The sequence below is a fragment of the Pungitius pungitius genome, chromosome 3 (assembly GCF_949316345.1).
Source record: "Pungitius pungitius chromosome 3, fPunPun2.1, whole genome shotgun sequence".
Classification (NCBI taxonomy): Eukaryota; Metazoa; Chordata; class Actinopteri; order Perciformes; family Gasterosteidae; genus Pungitius; species Pungitius pungitius.
In genome coordinates this window covers 18,609,466-18,633,640 of record NC_084902.1, presented here as the reverse complement: position 1 = coordinate 18,633,640, position 24,175 = coordinate 18,609,466, and the positions used below count along the sequence as shown (strand labels likewise).

At 44.4% G+C, this 24,175-nt stretch overlaps 3 protein-coding genes across 7 annotated transcripts in view; 2 read left to right on the top strand and 1 right to left on the bottom strand.

Moving 5' to 3' along the window:
* Positions 1-2,026, bottom strand: part of brip1 (BRCA1 interacting helicase 1) — a 35,072-nt gene extending 33,046 nt beyond the window's left edge. For 2 of the 5 annotated variants that reach the window (XM_037473465.2, XM_037473492.2), the window contains exons 1-3: positions 1,555-2,026; positions 1,189-1,306; positions 439-550 (exon numbers count right to left, since the gene is read on the bottom strand). In XM_037473465.2, coding sequence (XP_037329362.2) covers positions 439-550; positions 1,189-1,281 — 205 coding nt within the window. In that variant the 5' untranslated portion in view covers positions 1,282-1,306; positions 1,555-2,026. Of the gene's footprint in view, positions 1-438; positions 551-1,188; positions 1,307-1,455; positions 1,506-1,554 lie in introns of those variants that run through there. The other 3 variants (XM_037473474.2, XM_062561299.1, XM_037473484.2) reach the window with 3 other exon arrangements.
* A 722-nt stretch (positions 2,027-2,748) lies between these two features.
* ppm1da (protein phosphatase, Mg2+/Mn2+ dependent, 1Da) lies at positions 2,749-9,807 on the top strand. Its single transcript, XM_037469865.2, has 6 exons — positions 2,749-3,405; positions 4,265-4,493; positions 5,977-6,101; positions 6,480-6,661; positions 6,898-7,122; positions 7,896-9,807. Exons 1-6 carry the CDS (start codon positions 2,904-2,906, stop codon positions 8,259-8,261), a joined length of 1,629 nt encoding a protein of 542 aa, XP_037325762.1. The 5' UTR covers positions 2,749-2,903; the 3' UTR covers positions 8,262-9,807.
* Positions 9,808-12,732: 2,925 nt separating this feature from the next.
* On the top strand, positions 12,733-24,102 carry appbp2 (amyloid beta precursor protein (cytoplasmic tail) binding protein 2). Its single transcript, XM_037470806.2, has 13 exons — positions 12,733-13,349; positions 15,447-15,535; positions 16,100-16,251; positions 17,152-17,275; positions 17,846-18,014; positions 18,139-18,228; positions 18,333-18,400; positions 18,493-18,598; positions 18,686-18,810; positions 18,956-19,041; positions 19,427-19,617; positions 20,543-20,708; positions 20,908-24,102. The coding sequence occupies exons 1-13, from the start codon at positions 13,152-13,154 to the stop codon at positions 21,168-21,170; spliced, it is 1,827 nt and encodes a 608-aa protein (XP_037326703.1). The 5' UTR covers positions 12,733-13,151; the 3' UTR covers positions 21,171-24,102.
* Positions 24,103-24,175: the final 73 nt, after the last annotated feature.

Here is a 24,175-nt window from a genome sequence, read left to right as displayed (position 1 = left end):
TTGGACAGATGGACTGACTGTCTTTTAACAGGAAGTTTATACGATGTGATTGTTGATATGTTGTCCACCCATCACATCAGTATGAGTACACGCACTTTGAAGTCACGTTTGAGAGAAACAGGGTTGTACAGAAGGAAAAACTATTCACCATTGCTTTTTCGCGAGGCTGCAGTATCGACAAAAAGTTTATTATAACTATCAATCAAAGATATGCTTTGTTCGTCTGGAGTTTCTTCATTTTGAACATAACAATAGTGATAAATACATCTGAATAAATAAAAACTTGCCAACATAAAAACATCAAGTGTCATCAAGTGGCACTTGACGAGATATAGTAACAAGTGAGAGATTTCTGGTCCAATTAATGTGACCACCACAGGTGAAACATTTGGTTTGACGTCCCAAATGCCCATACAATAGTTTTAACAGCTGACCTACCTAACTCCGCCTGCTGCCAGCCAAGAGCCGAGCAGAGCAAAGCCAAGCTCTTCCCGCTTCCTGTTGGGCTCTCCAGCAAACAGTGCTTCCCATGCTTCAGTCCTTGTATGATCTGCAGGGAAAGTACATTCACAAAACCTAAATGACAAATCCACATGTTGTCTTGTATTTTTTAACTCTTCTTTTCCAGGATATTTCCAATTTCTCCCATACACAATCTTAGGGTATGCACAGCCTCATACCACTTGATAGCTGCAGGTATAAATGATGGAAGGAATGATGAATAGACAAGTTTTAACGAGCTTGTATATGGTTAGAAAAACAACCAGTGCCCCTTCAAAAAAAACACACTGTAACAATGACTTAATAATGCCATAAGGTCATACAAAAGGCCCCATTTCACAGCAGCCTATTCCAAATGCATAGTGACCCTAGAACACCCAGAGTGACACATATAGTATACAACTATATCTTACCTGTAGGGGGTCGTTTGGTTTACGTAATCTTTAAGGTGCACTATATCAGTGTGGAAGAAACATTTTGGTCTAGAGTGATCTAACAAACGAATCAGGTGACAGAGGAAAAAAACTGGTGCAGCTGTTAAGTAAACACAAAAGCCTAAGAAGATTCAGTAGGTTCAAAAACCAGTAGGGACGTGTCACCGTCCCTCCTTATGAATTGTAATTTGTAACATTTAATACAAGTCCTCTACAATGGTTAGTTTAACCGCGTGGTGATGGTGTGACTCACTGAATTCATCATAGACAGCTGGGACGGGTACGCCTTGCAGGGGAAATGTATTTCCACCCCTCCAACCATGTACTCTACCGGGGATGAAGCCATGTTCCCGTGCTTCACGGAAGCACTGCTGCCGTAAACAAGGGGGAAACGTAATATCAGCACACATTACATTTTATATATAAACCCACGTTCCGTTTACTAAGAGTGAAGCCAGGCAGCTAGCCACTGCAACTACCGTTATTATTTCACTAACTAACGTTAAGGTAACTTACTTACCTAAAGTACTGTAGCACACAGCTAGCAAACTTTTAGGCATTTGATAACCATTTTTAACACACGTCATTGTTCACCGTTTTCGTGTCATTGGCCACCTACCTGAGTGAAGAGAAAGAAACTTATTAGTCAACGTTTTTACTGCGGTTTTTAGCGAGAGCTAATGCGGAGGTCTCCTCCTTTGCTTTCTCTGCTGTGGTGCTTCGACATGGTTAGCCGACTAACTAGCACTCTCTGACAGCGCTTAAAAAACAATTCACTCCCCCATCACCTTTCCCGCTCTGGAAACAGCTTCTTCTTCGTTGGAGTCATTCGGCAGAGACCCTGCGTTCTGTTGCGTTTGTGCCACCTTCTGGAGCTAGATAACTACTGCGCCATCTTCATACTGTACCATTTTAATCCAAGTGGTGTCTCCCAGGAAGCCAACAGCCCTGTTATTTTTTTCTTTCCTTCCATACTTACTATCGTTTATGTTAATCCTATTTCCTTAATTTCAGTTCCCAGGCATTGTCTCTGCACCCTGATGGATAGGTGCCCATGATTTATAGTGTGCTGGTCTGAGTATATCTCCTTCTCCTTGTCCCCCCTCTGTTTACTGCTGTCAACTCTGCTTTGTAAGGAATACATTTCATCTCCCCCTGCTGTTGCAACTAGGACCCATAATTATATTACATTTATTTTGTGTACCGCAAAATCACATTTACCTCCGTTAATTGTTTGACATAATAAGGACATTTATATATATATATATATATATATATATATATAAAACAATATTCAGAATATTATATCACTACGATATTGTAACTTTTATAAATATACCATATAAATAAAAGGTCCTCTTTCCCAATACTGGTATGTATAACTAGAAGATAACCATATTAAAACAGTTGCTTTTTTGTAAGCCATAGCTACATGCCCACACCGTTGGCATTTGTTACATTCAAGCAAAGGAGGAACATGTCTGAAAAATCCCATTGAAGTAGCGTGACGTAAAATAAAGTACACAGTAAGGCTTCCTGTACTCGTTTTCAAAGTGGAAGGCCCAGTCCCAACCTCCCCCTAATGGATGCACAGATTTGGAGGCAGACTCCTCTTTTAATTATGTACATTTTCAGTAGTTACGTAGTCTCTCCTCCAATGAAGGGCAATTTTACTCTTTTATGCCAATGCTTAGTGTGTGTACCCCAGCGGTTTTAAATCATGCTTGCAATTTGTTCTTTTTTCCAAGAACAAATTGATTCTCCATCCTTAGAGGGCAGCAGTTGCCTCGGCGCTGCTGCCTCAACGTGTTAGAAGAAGACGGGTGATGACGTCAGCGCGTTGGAGCATGCCTACTGCGGTCCAACATAAACAAAGACAGGACGCTGCGCCGCAATAAACTCAGCTCTCCAGGGCTTTTATATGCTAACAGCACCGAAAAGATAGGAGCGTAAACAATTTCTGAGGCTATGGATAACGCATTATTAATGCGGGTGAGTGTTTTCACCGACCAAGGAGGCAGGAAATACATGGAAGATGTGACCGAAGTCATAGTTGAGCCCGAGCCGGGGGACGACGAGCCGACGTCGGCTGAGCCCGAAGAGACCGTCGTGGGTGACGGGACGTTCGGTTCTTTGGCTGCGGACACGCACCCAGAGCGGACTGATGGGCCCGTCGTGTCGACTCGGGTTTCAGGTGCATCTTGTGAACCCATGCCAACGGAAGACCAACGTATAATAGTGGAAGCGTCTCCACCGAGAGGTCAGAGCCCACCTGGAGCTCGCCGTTCCGTAGCCTTCCTCGCGGTGTTCGACGGGCACGGGGGTCGCGAGGCTGCGCACTTTGCGCGAGAGTATCTCTGGGAGTTCATGAAGAAGCAGCGGGGGTTCTGGTCCGACTGTGACCTGGAGGTCTGCGCTGCTATACGCAAGGGATTCATAGCCTGCCATCACGCCATGTGGAAAAAGCTACGTACGTTTAACGTTACTAAGTTACTCTTCACTACAATGCCATAACATTTAACGGTGTGCGCTGGAATGTGGACCGTGGGTTTAGGCCTCTTCCTCGGTTTCAGTAGATCACATGAAACCTCTGGACCAGATGTAAGTTAGTCCGTGGCCTAGCGGCATCTCCTCAAATTTCTGGACTGTTACGATCCCTGCTGGCTCAATCTATGGACTCTATAAAGTCCTTCTCCTTGGACTGTGTGGTCATTTACAAAAAGGCCGGTCTCAATCTGTCATCATTATTTGCAGTCCTTGTCTCTGTGTTTTGCCATCTACCATTTAAATATAAGATTGCTTTACGGCGAATAGTTTTTGCAACCAACAGAGCTAACGAGGTTAGCAGTAGCCACTGGCTCCAAACAAAGCCCGGCGCGGCAGACACAGAAGACCAGTTACCAATCGTAATATACTTGATAATACACCCAATTGTATTGTTTTATCAGAAGCACCATATGTGTGATATAGTTCAAGTTATTGCATGCAGCTACAAGCTACAATACCTCGGCATTACCTACTGGAAAGCCTGTTTTCTCATGACATGGCCAGTGTGAGCCGTGCCTGGATAAGCCCGGGCATGTCAGCTGTGTGACAGCCGGTCCCATCCGGGTGTCAACACACAGTGTCACAGCACGTGGACAGGCTGCGTCCAACAAACCTGCCCAAAGGTCACTGTCATTAGGTGTGATACATGGAGTTTAGGCTCATCCGTTTTCTCCCTGTCGTTGTGCTGTGAGGTTATGTGCGAAATATGCAATACACCGTTTATAAGCAGTTAAGCGAGTAGCTCAGTAAATGTATACCTGTTGTGTCTTTCATCTTCTCAGCGGAATGGCCAAAGACACTAACGGGCCTCCCCAGCACGTCGGGCACCACAGCCAGCGTGGTGTTCATCCGCGGAAACCGCATGTATGTGGCCCATGTCGGGGACTCCGCAGTGGTTCTAGGGGTCCAGGATGACCCTTCAGACCCTTTCATCAGAGCCGTGGAAGTCACACAAGACCACAAACCTGAACTACCCAGAGAGAGAGAACGTATTGAAGGGCTGGGAGGGAGGTGAGGCTTAACAAACTTCTCACCCTGTCTTTACAAAATACTAACATTAGAAGGGAGTATTGCATTCAGGCCAGCACATCATTGCTAAGAAAACATAACCAAAACAAACATGAGTTTTACATTCCTGGGATTTTGGAACAGCGAGATCAGATTCCTGCTGGCTGGGACTCCAGAATGATGTATGTCTCTGTTTCTCTTTCTCTCGTCATCCTGTCACAACAAATCAAACTGTCAATCATTTACCATGAGTACATTTAAGTTGTATATTAAGTTAGGACTATCAGCAGATAAATGTGTTCTTATTGGTTAAATCAAGACAAATGCTAGATAACATCTCCAACAGACTCCATTTCAAACTAAAAAGCAATTGTAACCATTGTAACCCTTTCTGCACAAAAGCATGTCAAAATGCTATCTGCTTCAAGGACAATGTCCTACTGATAAGTGCTTGGATGGATTGACATCTTGCATCACATGTTAAACTCGGCGGCTTAAAAGGGGATTCATAGGTGTGCTTTAACAGCATAAATGTAATACAGATTTTCTGCATAATGTTACACAGGATTTAGTCATGTTATTTTGTGGGCCAGCATGCACAGCAGCATATTAAAAAGAAATCCTATTACTATAAACATTAGGCCTGGGCAATAGGGCCATGTAATCTAACCTCAATCATATTCAGCATGCATGGATATTCATCTATCTTACTTTACCTTAACACGTTACGACAAATCCCACCCACCTAAGTGACCATGATTGATTAATAATCACGAAATTGATGCAGACCATAAGGCATAATGTGCAGCACTGAGTCTCTATGCCTGGTCTATTAGCGCTCCCTCAGTAGGAGCATAAGACATTCCTTCCCTTCATTTCAAGCTTGACATAATTACAGGATGGATCATTTATCAGGAAACGTTTATTGCCATAATATGTTGGACATACATGGAAATTGTCTTGGCGGTTGGTGCATGATGGAAGACAGTACAATAATGACAACATAGTGCAGCAATAAGATAAAAATAAAATATATGCTATATATATAATAAAATATATGCTATGGGTTAGTAGTCACGGTGATGGCTGACTATATATTTTGGATGAGACAAAAGGATGGACATTTGTCGGCCTCCTTATTGCCAGATGCAAAAACAAACTATGGCACTACAAAAAGTTTCATTGAGGATTAACTCATTTTAGTTCCAACCCAGTTTAAACTCAACTGCTATTAAAAGCTTTCTTGTATTAGATCACCCCATCAAAAATAAACCAAGTTGAACCGACACCTCCCAAACACAATGTAACTGCTAGACTAGACTCCGTAACCTTCATGGTGGTAGGATTTACTATACGCTGTTAGACTTCATTATCCTGAGCTCATTCTATCCAGCTGTGCAGCAATGAGTGTTACAGCCCACCCCTAATGTCTAAATCATACTCTAGTGGCTTTCCTCACCCATTTTCTCTCTCTATCTGCTAACAGTGTTATCAAAAAGTCCGGAGTGAACCGGGTTGTCTGGAAGAGGCCGAGGCTGAGTCACAACGGCCCAGTCCGTCGGAGCACCGTCATCGACCAGATCCCCTTCCTGGCAGTAGCCCGAGCTCTAGGTAGGGAAAGCAACTATCAGCGCTATCTCAGCCAATCACTTCACTGGAGTTATGTTGTTATCATCTCTAGCCTTATAACAGGGGTATGTAAGAGAGTTCCCAGAGTTTTGACAAAGCAGTAACCATTATTCAGTCCTTGGACCCCAGAGTGGTTGTTAGATGGCAGAAAAAATTCCCACTTTATTGATGACCTCCTAATTATTTTACAAATATTAAAAAGTCCAGTTGAATAAACAGTTTAGCACTGTTTTTTTATAAACTTTTTTAGGCGTCCTCACACAGAGAAAATGGGGACGCCCCCCCAACCCCCTGCAGTTGTCATGGAGGCTGTTTTTTCAAACCAGGTGTGTTTTCATCAACCAACTCTCTCTGCCACAGGTGATCTGTGGAGCTATGACTTCTACAGTGGGGAGTTTGTGGTTTCTCCAGAGCCAGATACTAGTGTGGTGATCCTTGACCCCAGAAAACACAGATACATCATCCTGGGCAGTGACGGGCTGTGGAACATGGTGCCCCCCCAAGAGGCTGTCTCCATGTGTCAGAACAACGATGAGGCGATGGTAAGTGGAGAGACATGCTTCTGTAAAGTGTTAGTTACTCTTAGTTACAGACGCTATCATGGCGGATTGTTACAGAGGGAGGCCTTCGTTTGCTCGCTGCCCTGATTTTGGTCTCTAGAAGAGTCAGTCAAGGAAACATGATTAATAAATCATGAATGATAAACGGAGTATTAGTCAATGTAATTTCCTCCTCATATCAGACCATGTGAGTCTCATAACAGCCTTCCATGCTGCAGGCACCATGCGGGGTATCGAGCGCCCGGCAGCTGGTCAGCCATGCTCTGCTGAGGTGGCGCCAGCGCATGTTGCGTGCTGACAACACCAGCGCCATTGTTATCGCCTTGCAGGAGCCAGGGAGCTCCCAGGACGTCCTGCACCACGAGGAGGTGCTGCTGGACTTAGCCAAGGTGTCCCAGTGTCCTCCCACCTCGCTATCACGCGCAGACACTCCTCTCCTTCAGGTGAGGGCAGGATGACAACCCGTTTCTTGTTTAGAAATATGCTGTGGATATTTGAAAATGATTGTCATTGTATAACAAAATACCCCACAGCCCAACTGTATATTACATTTAGTTTCTCCGTGTTCTTCAGAGGAATCAGAATCAGTATGACTTTTATTTGCTCGGCATACTTATGCATACATGAAGTTTGACTCTGGTTACATGTGCTCTCTTGCAGCAAACTTGTTGCTTTTTGACAAAATTGGGGTTTTTAGGATAATGAAATTGAATGGCTTACTGAAAATCAATCCAGTTCATGAACTTACACCAGTATTGATTATTTATTAAATAACTACTTTTAGAGGATTTTTGCAGGATCTATGAGTGTGGCTACTTGAGCGTGACCTCTGACTACTTCTCTGTAGTTGGACTCTTTTGGTTAATGTCTGTGCATGAAAGCGCTGTTGATTTTGTTATCAAAGGTTAAAGTTACTGAATGGTTTTGGTTTGAATTCAAATGCAGCCAATTAAATGTGAAAGAGAATGTTTCCCTCTCATTGTCGTTTCGGTTTACCATTAAAATAGTTATGTTAGCATACTGTGATATTCTATATATTCTACATCTTTTCCTTAAATACATTTGAGTTGTGGGTACATTAGGGTCGTGACTTGTCATTATGTTGTGAATGTGGGTCCTGCAGCCAGACTAGCTGAGAGCCTCTGCTCTACAAGTATGTATTTAGAAGTGCAGCAGTCTGTCCTCACACTTTTCTGTCTGACCTGTTGTGCTGCAGCGAACGCTCGATGAAGACTCCCCCTCTGCCATGTGTGATTTCCTCCCTGCCTTGGAGCGACGGGACGGACTATCAGGAAGCAACAGCCTGTACCGCATGAACCGGTTCGACCTGTTCACTCTGACCCCACTGTGTCCGAACAGCGGCGCCGAGCTGCCTGGTCAGTCCGGTCCCACGGACAGGACGGTTGGCAGCAGGAGTCCCGGCAGCAAGAGAACTAGTGGCAGACCACCCTCGGTGCAGAGCGCCAAGAAAGCCCGACGCAGGCCGGCCGCTCGGCCGCCGCTGGTACGACACAACGCAGAGACGAGCAAAGTCTCTGCTGTCCTCCAGCAGCATAACAAGGCTACTGTGTGTGCATGCTGAAATATGCACACACGGACGCATACGCATTAACCTGCTGCCTTCCACAGTCCACCCTGTCTCCGGTGACTCTTCTGTTCCTACAAGTGTCCAGAGACCAGAACACAACTTACGGAGTGCTCATTTTCACAAAAAACTTGTCGACAGTCTCCAGATTCCTTCCTGAGATGCTGATTGAAAGGTGTCTTAATGGTTCCACTTACTGGTAGACATAAGAAAGAAGTATGATTAATGATGACAGTGCAGCTATTATGCATTTTACAGTTGAGTGTTAAGTAATAGGTAATGTTCATGTAAAACAAATATATATTTTTGTACGTTCTTTTAATGTTTGATGATAAAACATGACAATGAATTTGAGCTCAACAGCCGCCCTCTTCCCCCGCTTCACGCTCTCCAGAGACACTTGTGTGCACACCCTGGGCTTAAACATGTGTGTTTTTATTTTTATTTTATTTAATCACTGGAGATTTTCCTCGAATATGAAGTGACGGTGATGCTACACCAAAAGCTACTACATTGTGAATATTGATGTATAAATACTTGTAATGAGTTTTGGTAGCACTTGTATTCTTTGAGCGTATGCAAACGACACATCCCTGCAAGCTCTCAAATAATGCAGATGATTTTAAATTGAAATCGCACAATGCATGTTAAGGGATCTGTATGAAGCATTACAGTAGATCTTTGTTGGTTCATCTCTTGTTGGGAGCCAGCTCCACCCGGTCCTACGTCAGGTCAGGATGTGTCTTTGCTCAAGTTGGTTAGTCTTTTCCACAGCTCGATGTTTCTAATAGCTCTGAAGTATCACGTTGTGCCGCCCTACTCTCACAGGGGCAGCACCAGATGTGTTGGGGGGAGTGGGGGGGTTCAGACCATCTGTCCCAGTAACAATAGCTACATCTGTTGGGATTTCCTTCTCTTTCTGCCATCGTCCACCCTTGCTGCAGCTGCGGTTTTATAGTTGCTGATGCAAGCTCAAGGCTCATTGGGGAGTAATGACGCAATTCACAGACTTTCTAAGCGATTCTTTATTTCTTTTACACTTTTACAGTAAACTAAATTGTCTCTGTGTTGTGAAACGATGCAGTTAGGGATGGATAGTAGAAAAACACAGTCCAGGTAGGAGGACACTCCTGCTTATAGTCTGAGGAGAGTACGCCTCTAGTGGTTTAGTTACTTGACAGACTGTATGATTTAGATGAGAAATATTACCTGAAATAAATAAAATAACGTCCAGTATAAGACTGATGTCTCCATCTTTGTAAAACCACCACGTCACATCATGATGCTTTTTCATTCAGTGCAATTAACGAGAATTCGCAGCATTATTAATGTTTAACTTGAACGCGTCCTCTCTGCGAACACTCTGTTATGTTGCTTGTGATCCCTCTGTAACTTTTCCATGTATTTTATCGGTTGTTTTTTATTTTTCTCATGGATCTTTGTGTAATCATTTACTGAAAGGCTAAAGTGCATGTGTACAGTGTAAATGTGAAAAATACGTCTGTGGAAATGAACCTATTTAAATAAAAAGCTTGAGCGATTAGTATGACATTTCCTTAGATGTGACACATACTATCCAACAATGCTTTCATGCTTTGCATTTAAGTGTAAAGTTGGTTTGAATACTACATTTTTTTATTCTTCCCCCTCATAATCACACACACACACACATTGTCATCCTCACACCAATAGTGCTTATTTTTACCATAGATCTGCTGCTTCCAATTTGACACACAAATGCTGAACATATATATGAGCATATAGTGTTATTTTGTTACATTATACAGAAGATATAACATTTATTTTACTCTGCTGAGTAATGGTCGTCCTGATGCACACGCCAGTCACCTGTTGGTACTTCGCTGTTCTCACTAGCATCACATGTAAAACATGTCCCTATGCATCCCGCCTGTTCTTGTGTCTCTGCCGTCAATAATGCAAACAAGACGATTCCATCAAACAGTTCTTCCACAGCCTGGAAGCACCACCTGTTTGTTTTTGATCCCCATACAAAGTGTTATGTGCATTAAAGTCTCAGCACCACCCAATGCTTCTTCTGTTTACTACTTCTACTTCCTTTAGTGAGTTGAATTCAGCATGAATTATAGAAGTGTGTAACTACCAGCTTCTGTCAAATTTCCAGTATCAATACCTCTAAGGGGGATTAAACCTCTCCTGCCCCATTTTTATTTTCTGATAGAGACACATCTATTATGACATCTACTCAGACTCCACCATGGCTCCTGGGTATTTTTTTACTTTTCACTGGAGATGAACCGCTTGATTTCACGGCTTTTGTGTTCATCCCCAAAGAGTGTGCCAACGACTGCCCAACATCTCATGGACTTTGGGACAAATTCCTTTTCTTTTTACACTTTCCTATTACTCACCTCCTAGGTTTTCAACTCTCTCTCATACTGACACTGAGTGGCAACGAATCTGGTCAAATCTCTTCCAGTCTAGTTCATCTCAACAGAAGGGATTCATTCCTGCAGTCAGTTGGCTAATGAGTGCCCACACTGAAAAAAGGGAGACTGGTCACCTGTTAGATTTATCAAATTAAATTTTGTATGTTTTGCTAAAGGGTTCTTAAATAAAACATGATAGCATTGTGTAAACTGCACGTTATATGCAGAAAGCGTGCATGAACATATCAAGCTCATGTTGGGATAAAGTAAGTCAATCAAGTGAATACCAGTTCTCATTTTATCTCACGATATTCACGCACGGGTGCAATGCATTTTGGGAAGAAGAAAGAAAAGTCCGCGGTCCGTTTTTTGAACGTTACTAGTCCCACTTGCAACTTACAGCTCAACTGGCCCAGGGTCTATTCCACCAGCGAATAGAGCGTCTGGCGCGAGGGATTTCAATGTTAAAGTCAATGCATCAAATGCTAACAGACGCGTCAAAAATTCCTTCCTAGCCAGAGATACCTAATTTTAGAAAGTTCAGTTATATTTTCCTGTGTTTACTGGGTAACGTTATGTGTTTTAACGTTATACAGTCCATTGGTAACTATAGAGAAAGGAAAAAAATACTTTGGGGGTGGGGTACTTAGCCCTAGCCATGTTAACTTTGTTGGCATGTTTTAGTGAAATAAAGTCTGGATAGTGCGGAAAGAAGTGCATTATTCTTAGTTCTGTTTTCCCATGACTGTTATATTTTTTATTTTTTTGGGCTCTCGGATAGAATATGCAATAAACACCAAGTTTTAAAATTTTGATTACTGTCCATTACTAGCCACATTTTACTAGTCAACGTGTTAATATATATCTTACATTTGTTAACAAGACGTTTCAATCCTCATCTCTGAGAGGCTTATTCAGTTGTGGCTGAATGACAGTGGTTCAGTCAGAACTTAATAAGCCTCTCAGATGAGAAGCGAAACCCCTTCAAGAAACCTTAACCAGTCCAGTTACCCTTGATTTCCGCTTTCCTTGGTTAACTGTAATTTATATTATTAATACATATAGATTTAGAGCATTACAAATAAAATTACAATTTAACTTGATGTAAAAATAATATTTAAAATAATTTTTATTTCAATATAAAGTACTTGTGTTGCTTGAACATGAATAGTTTGTGTTCGTCTGTGTTGATTGAACATGAATAGTCTGTGTTGATGGAATGTGATTCGTCTGTATTGATGGAACACAATTGTTTTAGTGACTACCAAAGCAAACAATTTGTGTGCAACCAATGTCCACTATTCAATTGAGTAAATCCAATGAATTATTTTTTCAGTGCATATTGCTGTTTTGGGCCAATTCTAATCAATTTCTGGGGGCGGGTTAGTTTCTAGGATGCCTCCCCATTGGCTAATGAGCTTTTGGGCGACAGGGCCGGTGCAAAAGTAAGAGCTCGTAAAACATCTAATGCCATTTGTGAGTTCATTATGAAAGAAGGCTTTTGTATCATGTATCCACTTCTGTCTGTGCTCTCTCTCTCTCTTTTTCATTTCAATGGTGCATATTATTGAGTCTGCAATGGATATCATGGACAGCAATGAAGTCAATAATCCGTCTCACCACAAATGGCCCACTGTACACATATATGCCAGGGGGCAAAGGGAAAACACTGTAGGTTTATCACCATGTCAAAACATCACCTGCTTTCTTGCTTTATTCATGCTATTTGCATAAATAATCATCTCAATAAGTAAAAATGAAAATGAATATTTCCCTGCTTATGTGCATGTTGGGGCATGTCACAAATGTGGCTAGTACATTAGACTGTAAAGATCCAGTAATTGGTTAGATTTTAGAAAGGACTCAATTTGGCCTTGACCCTGACTTGACTGGACTTGGACTTGACTAATTTGATTCATAGTACTGGTTTAAGATGAATAGTGTTGCCTTTAGGGTTTTCACATTGTCTTTATTGATGTTGGAAAAATAAGACAGTTAGTGTGTGTTTTATTAAAAGGTCAGATCAGAATAATATTCTAATAATTTGGTCCAACCTCCCCCCTTAAGTGCACACTGGTGTGTCATAACTGACTAACGTTCAGCTTTAACTGGAGCATAGCATCTACATTGGATCAAGAACGTGTCCCATAATTCCTGAGTGTCCTCGTACGTGCACGTCAGTTTCATCCTCCTCGATGTATCTGTCCGAGTCCGAACGCCTGTGTCTGCAGCGATTGCCCGATGACGTCACTGCGCCAGCGCCCGTGAGTGGTCTGCGTCGGGACGGGGAGCGGAACTGCTGAAGGCTCGACGAGCAACCGGGGATGAAGGAGAGAGATGGGGATGAAACAGCTGGTTTAGGATCGGCTCGGTGAATCGGCGATAGCCCCCCCCCCCCCCCCTCCGCGAAGACACACGGTGAAGCGAGAGTTGTATGAGGCCGCGCGGAGGAAGTGCTTTGATCGCAGCGAGGTAGCGAATGCGGGGCGAGTCGGGGAGGGCTGTCGCTGCTGGCCTTTTTTTGGAGAGGGAAAACAACATGGCTGCGGTGGAGCTCGAATGGATCCCAGAAACACTGTACAACACCGCAATCTCTGCTGTGGTGGACAACTACAGCCGATCGAGAAGAGACATCCGTTCGCTCCCGGAAAATATCCAGTTCGATGTTTATTATAAGGTAAGTGAAGCCGTAACCGTCCAAGTGGAGATGTTCCGTTACATGTGACAGCAGCTGAAGCTCTACGACGTGTGGTCAGCTGCTAACGCTAGCTAGCTGGATAGCGAAGACGTTCCACCAAACTCTCGAGGACCCGGCGCTGTTTTTAGGGGGTCCAGCTAACTTACTGTTAGCTTACACTTCCTTCCCCTGATACGGAGCTGATAGCTTCGCATCGTATCAACTGTCTGTTGACGGTGAAGCCATGGACGCCATCGATCATGTAATCGTTAGCTAGCCGATCACACCGATGACGATTTAACAGTTAACGTTTAACTCAAGTTAAGTGTTAACGTTCATGCGCAGTGGAGCTAACTACCGATCAGAGTTGAAACAATTCTAAACGGCATATTGGACCTTTGACAACGTTCATATTTGTTCTCCAGCAACGACGTTAAAATGTGATGTCCAACGGCTGCTCAGCAGCAGATCTATTACGTTATAGCTGAGATTATGAAGATATATATATTTTCTCCGTCTTTTCCCCACTAACGAGACTCTCCTATTCTGCTCATTTTATGATGGATGCCCGCATCTGGGGCTGGATCCACATCCACAGATCAAGCCCTCTGCTCTGTCTCACTAGTCCTGTACCCTGGTGGCACTGTTCACTGACAACGAGCTGAACCCAGGGAAGATCGTTTCATTTAATTCACTATTCCGTCTCTCAGACCGCTGTGGAGCAGCATCACATCGGCCTCCTCTCCTCACTGTCAAGAGTGATGTCAAAAATACAAACCAAAACTGCTAAAAGACGTGTCAACAAAGTTTCTTTACAGACACTGACCATTTATGGTGAATATCGGCTCCACAACATTGCACAAAGCAAACAATACGAGTGGAGGTCAGGTTTCACAGGCAAAATGAATTAAATTAATATACAATATATTATTGTTAATAAATGTCCATTAGGCTAAGATAACCTTTTAGGTTAGTCTCTTTTAATTTAGTTTTCTTTCTTGATAATTACGTGATGCGTAAAAGATAAAAACAAATCATTGGCAAAAGTTTTTAGTGTAAAGCTCACTGCTGCATACCACATGCTCATCTCACTCAGCTGTTCTTCAGAAAAGGAAAAAAGAAAGAATGAGACTATATTTAATTTCTCCTGAAAAGGATGTCTCCATATCTTCTTACAAGTACTGCAGCAGTCTTTATTTGATGAGTCATCAACACAGTCACATGGTGTCTCTTCATGGTCCTGTTCCATCTGCTGGGCCTGGCTGGTTTAACCTTTGCTCTGTATTCATTAGATGAGTCGTATACATTAGTATACAATGGAAGAAGAGTAAGACTACTGATGAAAATAAACAGCGGCCACAGGGCCTGACTCCCAGCTGCTCCTCTCCTCTGGGCCTCTCCTCCGATACCTGTCTGATGGTCTTGTTTGGCCTGATGATCTCGTCCCACCTGGCCCATAGTTCAGGAGTCTCTGAATACACCTGATGCAAATAACTGAGCGGAGATCACGCTGCACCTTTTGGAAAGGAAACGCTGGTCAACAATTACTGAGGCACCATGGGGCTCTTTTACCCTGTGTGGAAACACTCGTAACTTCCTAATATCCTGAGAATAATGTCTCTTACTCTCTCTGAGTCCAGGGCGCTGTAAAGACGTGTCCAGCTTTTGAAATAAGTATTTGTTGGGAATTGGCTGCTTGTGAGTAACATTTAGGCGGATGCAGCCAGCAACACGTGCTGAGCTTATTCAACATGTTGCCTCCTATTTTATGGTGACACTCCGATGTGCCCATCAGTTGGCCCCCCCCACCTCCCCGTGGCCTTCAGCCAGCCTCGAGGACAGGATCACCCAGTTACAGAAGTACTCGTTATTTTCATTGTCATGCAGCCACTGTTTAACTAACCCAAACTCTCCTCCCAAGTGAATAATTATCATCCAAATAATGTACTTGCATTTAAAATGCGTTTGCATGCTTGAGTTCTTAGGGAGGACATTCTCTAGCTCTCCTGCTGTCTATTAACTGTAGACTCATCCCTGTGCTCCCGATGGCAGTGTTTACATATGTATGATTTCCTTTTCCCTCTCTGTGTGTCTCAGCTGTACCAGCAAGGCCGGCTCTGCCAGTTGGGGGGGGAGTTCTGTGAGCTGGAGGTTTTTGCTAAAGTGCTGCGGGCTTCAGACAAAAGGTAAGGCTGAGAACTTTTTTGTTCTAAACTTAGGTGGTGCGGCTTATATTCAGGTGCGCTCCATAGTCTGGAATTTACTTCTGGCTTCTGAAAATGGAGGAGTTTATGCTTTTCCTTGTCCTTTATGATGTTGAGCTGAATATGTTTTGTTTTTTGAACTGGAGGGAAATTTGTATATTACATTAACGTGAAGTAAACAATTGTTAGTTGCATGTTGCTGTTTTATTGGGCCAAGTCCTCACTCATTTGACTCAGCGGCTCAGATCTCACCTGTTAGCGGTGTTTTCCTCCGTCGAGGACCGTTAGAGTGAGTGCCATTAGTTCAACACAGCTGGCTTAAGTTGGTCATGGCACTCTGGGAGTAGACAAATGAAACACTGCTGTGAGAGCTTGGTAAAATGTCAAAAGGGACATTATTGATGCTGTCTTTCCAGTGTTTTCTGTGGTTTGTTTTCTTGCTTTCAGCCTTCATTGCTTAATAAGAACACTAGGCAGGATTCCTCAGCATTGTTATTCACTGATGAACCAAGCGGCATATTTACCATCGGCCTTATCCCCCGGCAGACACCTCCTGCACCACTGCTTCCAGGCGCTAATGGACCACGGTGTGAAAGTGGCCTCGGTTCTGGCCAACTCTTTCAGCCGCCGCTGCTCCTACATCGCAGAATCTGACGCCCACGTCAAAGAGAAGGCCATCCAGTTTGGCTTTGTGCTGGGTAAGCTTAAGGGCGGGGGGGGGGGGGGGGGCTGGGCGGGGGGCAGACTGTCTGTTAGCACCCATCCCTCGGCTGTCAGTTTTTATACAGCTCATTTTGTTCTGGTCAAAGTTATCGATGAGTTTATTTCACGCAAACAGTGGCAGAGACCGTAACATCCCATACGCACGAACGCAAGCACACATGCACGCCCACACACACACACTAGTAGCACATTGAGTGAGTTATTTAGTGTTATTATGAACATAGTTGTGCAATTTAAAATGCTTGTGTATAGTTATTGGAAAGAAGGAAAGGAACAGCAGATATCCAGTGGGAATTGGCCCATAAAATGACATCATTGCATCTCCATCCTCACATTCCTCCTGCATGTGGTCATAGGTTTATCTCTATTGGCAGATTCATCTCCACCAGTCAGTCCTGTAATTATTGAAATCAGTCAAGTCTATAACACCTACATTACATATAAAAACTATGCATTCACATATATTTGCTGTTGATATTAATAATATGCACTAGTTCTGTGGGTTTATCCATGTCCCTGAGAGGACTGCTGAACTTCGGTGTTAAGGAATGTGTCTTCATTGTCCTTTACAATTGGGTTCGATGATAGTTTACTAACTGGCTTGCTAGTTAGCAAAAAGCCATGCCCCTCGCTGTTATTAAAGGATGTGACCATTGTCTTTAGAAGACGAGGCAGGTGGACATCTTTTAGCGCTTTTTTCTCATGAACAAGTCCCTCTCTCTCGCTACATACCTGAAGATGTGTTACTTCCCTATATAGTTTGCACTGTCGGATTAGTTTTCCATAGAGCATTGGCCTAATACATGTAATATTTGAACCCCCCTCCCTTCTGATGTGGAGACAATGGGGATTAATCTGATGGTTCTTGGTTCTAGGGGGCTTCCTGTCAGATGCGGGTTGGTATGGAGATGCAGAGAAGGTGTTCCTGTCGTGCCTGCAGCTGTGCACGCTCCACAGCGAGGTCCTCCACTGCTACCGGGCCGTGGAGTGCTGCGTCAGGTCAGTGTGGCCATTTGGTGGGTTTTATCTGCTTAGAGCCCTTGCCCAGGACTATGGAGGTCAGTATGGTCAATCGGCAGGTTACTTCCCTTTTACGAGCTCTCCTCCATGCTTGTCTCATGCGGCGGTGCAACCTCCACCGCTCCAGCTGCTGTCACCACCAAGGAGAGCATCGTGGTGTGAATTGCCAGGGTTGTCCGAATGGCTCCCACTGTGTTTGTGTACGAAAGGGTGTCCGTCACATGGAGCCCTCACACACGCTGCCACAGTGTTTAGTAAGGGCAAACGGCCTGATAAATAGCTGGTTTATTATTGAGCACCTCCTAGCAGTGGGCGTCTGTACGAGTGCTAATGGATGCTAACACTGTACAAGTACAAATGCGATCCAAGGGCTCCTACTCTCCTCCAATTCCCTTATGGCTTGGGTTAAAACTGTGGAGGCAGATGAAATAAAAAACATTGTTTTGTCAAGTTGCTCCGAATGGTTTACTAAATGTTTTAATACATTAGCTAGGTATTTTCAAATATTCAGATTAATTGTTGTGAAAGTTTGTTTGTTTGTGTGCACAGGCTGCTTCATGTCCGCAATGGTAACTGCAAGTACCACCTGGGGGAGGAGACCTTCAAGCTCGCTCAGTCTTACATGGACAAACTAGCCAAGCATGGCCACCTGGCCAACAAGGCGGCGCTGTATGGCGAGCTCTGTGCCTTGCTCTTCGCCAAAAGCCACTACGACGAGGTACGCGTATATCTCATGTGTACCGTACACACTAGGAGGGCCAGAGCTTGACATTTCAATAGTTTGAGGGGGTCATGTGTGAGAGGTTGACGTGGAACCCGTGTCTTTCCCGTGCATCCTGCAGGCATACCGGTGGTGTATAGAGGCCATGAAGGAAATCAGCCCAGGGCTGCCTGTCAAAGTAGTGGTTGATGTGCTCCGGCAAGCCTCCAAGGTTAGCTCCGCTCTTCAATTTACTGTACTATTGGGGGGGGGGGGGGGGGGGTTGTCTGCAGGACAGCAGAGTACTAAAGACATGTCTTCTGTTCCCAACTGCAGGCCTGCGTGGTCAAGAGGGAGTTCAGAAAAGCAGAGCAGCTGATCAAACACGCCGTGTTTCTAGCCAGGTGACCCGCTGCGCCTCGCACGGACTCCGCCTTACTATCGTTCTTTGTGTTTGTTCGTTGTGTGTTCTGATTCGCCGCCTTGTGTCTCGCAGAGAACATTTTGGACACAAGCATCCGAAGTACTCCGATACGCTGCTAGATTACGGATTTTACTTATTAAATGTAGACAACATATGCCAATCCGTCGCTATTTACCAGGTAAGGAGTTAGGCCGGACGCTCGTATTCATCATTTTCAAATATGCTTGTCCGTGTTTTAAGTCCTTTCTGTCCGCACGCGTTCCAGACCGCGCTGGACATCCGGCAGTCTGTGTTCGGGGGAAAGAATATCCACGTTGCCACAGCCCATGAAGACCTGGCCTACTCCTCATACGTGCACCAGTATAGCTCTGGGAAATTTGACAACGCTCTGTGAGTGCAATGATTCCTACTAAGTGGATTGTTTCCAGGCCGGTCTGCAATTCGGTCCCACTTGACTTTCTTGGAAGTGAAATACAGTTCCCAGTCAAGTCTTAAGTTTATGAAATGTTTGGTTCAGCTGCTGTTTGTCTCTCAGATTCCATGCGGAACGTGCCATAGACATCATTACTCATATTCTGCCCGAGGACCATCTGCTGCTGGCCTCCTCCAAGCGAGTCAAAGGTGAGAGGAGTGTCCTGGAGATGCTGGGCTTTTGCCCACTGTGTGGAGGGTGCAGTGGGGAATAGCAGGCATGAAGGAATGTCCCAAAGGAAAGTCCAATGATTCAAATATGGAACTGCGATTATTTGCATGATCAGCGCACATTTGTGCAATGTGCCTTTGAGTAGTATTTAATATTCTTAATAACAATGTGGGTGGACTAATATTTTAATTAAATTTATTAATCAATAACCCACACCCCGAGAATCGTATTTTGACGGGACGCCTATTCTTTTGTGTCACTGTCATGGTTGGATTGGTGATGGTGCCCCCGTGTGGCTCATGAAGTCATACCGCTGTGGCTCCACTGTTCAACATGTGCTTCACCAGCCTTCATTTCCCTCAGCTCTCATTCTGGAGGAAATCGCCATCGACTGCCACAATAAGGAGACGGAGGAGCGCCTTCTTCAGGAGGCTCACGACCTTCACCTCTCCTCCCTACAGCTGGCCAAGAAGGCCTTCGGAGAGTTCAACGTCCAGACTGCCAAACACTACGGCAACCTCGGACGCCTGTACCAGTCCATGAGGAAGTTCAAGGTGATTATGACGTTGTGTTTGTGGAATCCATCTGAAAACCAATGTAATTTGTAAACAGTCTAGTGGTTTGAACCCTAGCTATAGGGTGCACCTTTAGTCGGCCCACGGCTACTAATGTCAACTATATTTTAGCCAAAATGAGAAGCGAGGATAGTAGCGAGGGCAACCAGCTCTGCTCATAAGCCCCGCCCTCGGGGTTTACAAGTGGTAAGCAGTAACGTGAAATGACAACACACGCACGGATCTGACATAAAGCTCAACTCTCGATTGAATCACAGCTGATAGTTTGATAGCTTCATAGTTCCTGTGTGCTGTCACGCTCATTCAATACTGCGTGGATACTCGAGAGTCCAGCGGGTTTCTTTGGGCTGCAATTAAATGATACTAGTTGGAACTTTGGATTGACTCCGCCGAACTGCTTCCTGGGAACAGCTCACAACAAGTAAAAGAAAAGAGCGATAAAGGAGCAACAACGAGAGACCCGAGATGCACCATCACTACTTGTGCCCAAGAGGAGCTGTGTCTGTTTGGAGGGTTTTTTGGTTTTCGAAAATCAAATTTCAGATTAGAAAACAATTTATTGCAATGTCTGTTGAGCCGCTGGTTTTTCCTCTGGTGGCAACACTAGCAGCCACAACAAGCTAACGCGTTAACTAGCTAACTCACCGGCCAGTTGCCAGCAAGTTAGCCAGAAAGCGGCGAACAGCTGATCGCGGTAGCTGGTGGTCCTTTTCGAGGTCAATGAATGAATGGGTTTACTTGAAAAAGCAATACCGTAATATTCCGGGATACCGTCAGAATCTTTCTAAATACTGTGATATGGATCCTTGGCCATGCCGCCCAGCCCTGCTTTAAATATAAATTTGTTCCTCCTCCTTTATATATTTTTATCTGGATGTGATATCCATATCTTATCCATAACCAGGAGGCAGAGGAGATGCACATCAAAGCCATTCAGATCAAGGAGCAGCTTCTGGGCCACGAGGACTACGAGGTGGCTCTGTCTGTGGGCCACCTGGCCTCCCTCTACAACTACGACATGAATCAGTATGAAGACGCAGAGAGGCTCTACCTGCGCTCCATCGCTATCGGTCAGACACTTTGATGGCTGGATGGGTGTGATGATGTGTTGGATGGGTGGATGAATTAATGTTGTGATGGGATGGATTAATGGATGGATGAGTCTGTGGAAGGATGACACCTTGATAACCTTCATAGGATGATAACCTTTTTGGTCTTTTGAAAGATGAACATGTACCATGATGTGTGACATGTACCGTGTTCCCACAGGTAAGAAGCTGTTTGGAGAGGGTTACAGTGGGCTGGAGTACGACTACCGAGGCCTGATCAAACTCTACAACTCGGTGGGAAACTTTGAGAAGGTGTTTGAATACCACAACGTACTGTCCAACTGGAACCGACTGAGGGACCGGCAGTTTGCCGTGGCAGATGCCCTGGAGGACGTCAACACTACGCCCCAGCAGACCCAGGAGGTGGTACAAGCTTTCCTATTGGCTCAAAGCCTCGGCCCCACTCGCCCCTGTCTCGGCTAATTTTATGAGAGAAGAGAGGCGGCGGGGAGAGAGAGACACACACACACACACACACACAAGGGCTTCTGAGTGGCAAGACCAAGTACGGCCAAATGTGATATTTCGGTTGTTCAGTTAATTAGTCATGCACAGTAAATCCAATCATCACCGGCAACGTCAGTGGGCTTCAAAATCTCTGCAGACGGCAGAACACACACACACACACACACACACTTAGCTGTGAAAAGAAGTAGAGACACCATTATCAAACCTCATTGATATTTAAAACACCCAAGATGCAACTCCAGAGCGGATGCAGCTTCACCCCACAGAGCAGACTGTTGCATTTCTCTGAGAGAAGGAGGACACGTGACTGGGAAGAAAAAAAAACCCTCCAGCATCCTCTGGCTCGCCTTTTCTTTTTCTTTAGAGACATTTTGCTTTTATATTTAAACCAGTGTAGCTCTGAATGCCATGAGACAGGGCCAGGGCCACGCACACGCCGGTATCCCCCCCCCCCCCCCCCACACTCGTTTTAACCCACACCCATGCAGATCACCACTTGGTGGATCAGAGAAGAATAATGTCAGATATTTTTGACACAGTTTTTGTACAGTAAAATAACACAGCAGATTGTACACTTTTCTTTCTTTTTTCCTCTTTGCAAATAACTGAGAGTGGACCCTGAGAGAAGTTGTATTTTGAACTGCCTATTGGAGAGAATTACGAAGAGTGGAATGTGTTCAACCAGGGGGTATAATTTAAACAGAACTGCTATATATTTCATCTTTTTTTAAATCTTTGTTTCCAGCTTAGTACCTACAATAATTAAAATGCCAACAATGTATATGCAAAAGAGTATGGTGATGTAGCCCTTTGTATATTCTTTTCTTACTGAGCGACCCGTGAATGGTGAAAAAACGGCTGCACGCTTTTATTTTAACCAAGGGACTTGGCTAGGAGCAACAAGAGGAAGAAGCTACACGTACCGAGGCTTGTGAACCTCCCAGAGCTAATGCTGCGACGTGGCTTTGTGCGTGCGTGTGTGTGTGTGTGTGCGTCTCAGTCAGGATACACAAACAGAACCATGGGGCCCAAGTGCTCTACTGATGATTACCAGCCTTACACCAACCTGCAGTTATCTGTCTGTAGACGGACCCTTACCTTCAAGTGCTAAATAAACTATTCTACCCTGAAGGGCACTACAATGGGGACCAATATTGTGTGATTGTGCGTGGTTGCGTGTGCGCCTGTCTGTTTCCTGCCTGTCGACCTGTGCATCTCGCCTTTCCCTCCGGTCAAATACCCGGTGAAGGCAACGCCTCGTATACTTGTTTACTGGACCATGTTTTTCCATCAGCTGCTCCATCTTGGAGCTGAACTCCTCTTTGATTGTAATTGGTCAATAACCCTGTACAAGTAATCACTTTCTTTTCTTATTAAAATTAATTTTAATTAAAAAGGAATGTTTCGTGGAGAGATCTGATGCTTTCATTTCTGAAGACAGATCCCTCCACCAAACACCTGTACAGGGAAAGGCACACGGTATTTTCAACATGGTCTTACCTTTTGGTAGCCAGTTTTCAGAACCAATGTTTGAGCAGCGCTGCTGTTGTGCTGTCTGTCTTATAGTTATGAATCACTTCTAATCCCATTGGAACAGGGGAGACAGTCCTTAGGAAAACTGGCGTAGTACTTGAATACTACAAATTAAATTCTTTTTGTTGCATTTGTGTGGAGGCAAAAAAAGTCAGATGGTGACACTAAATGCCATTACAGGTACGGTAGGTAGCCATTCTCACTGATGGGAAAATATAGTCCAGCTTTAAAAGGGACTTCTAGGCATTGCTATGTGCAACGTTAGTGGAAATGTGACGCCTTGGTTCAGAACCCCGCCTCCTTTTTCTAAGTGGATGAAGCAGACCAGTGGTCGGCCTTGCTGTTGCTCCAGTGCTCTGGGACGCCGCCCTCTCTAGCAGTGTTGCGAGTGGCTCTAGCTGAGGAGGTCCAGCCTTAGATTCCCCTCCTTCCACTCCTCCCTTAAAAGGGCACTCGGCTCCACTCTCGGTGCTTCGGCCTCAAGTCCACCCCTCGCTGTGGGGAAAAAGGCTTCCAGGGGCAGAGGTGGAAATGAATGTAGCCTGCATTCTCTAAAAGGTTTTACGAAGATAAGACAATTTGGACAATTTACATTAAAGGGTGTATTGCTTTTGGCAAATGTTCCTACATGAATGACAAAAACCTCAGATATCATCACGGGGTTACTTGTTTCTCTCCTCCGGTTACTTGACTTGCTTTTAATCCGAGGTATGTCAACCTGTTGCATCGCATTGTGGTCTATTACGGCCGCTAGCAAGTGATTCCCACACCATCTGCAGTGGATTGTTCTTTTTCACCGACTAGAACACAAAGCATCTTCTGTCCAAACTCCAGCTGTACTGTCAACAAATCACCGGCGTGTTCTTGGTTTGGCCAGCAGGAAAAACTGGACCCAGAATTGAGGAACAATTTTGTTTGTACTTTAGGGGGTTCTTCCTTCATCACTAACGCTGACAAACAGTCGTGCGGAATGTAGGAGATGTGCTTCGACATTACCTACTGGTCTTCGTTGGGATCTCCTTTATGTCTGAGAGCAAACGCTGGGGTCTCCGTGTGGATGGGGTCAAAGCCCGAGGGCTTGAGGGAAGGATGGTCAAAAGGGCTGTGATCTCACCATCAGCCCTGTTTCTCCCTCAAATCCAGAGGATCTGACCCACATGTCCTGAGGGGATGTTTCACTGTTGTCCTGTTACTTCTTTATTGTTAGTTGCAAAGACATTAAAACGTATAACATTGATCACAAAAAGACACATGCATTTCTATCTTGTGTTCGCACCTTAAACCACAATGTATTCACATCCCATTAGAAGGAAACTTGGTCGTAAAAATAAACTTACAAGATCTATCGATGGAATTGAATGTTAAGTGTGTTGATATTCCCTTCAGATAATTAGTATACAGAATGAATACAGATCACCCTGAAACTT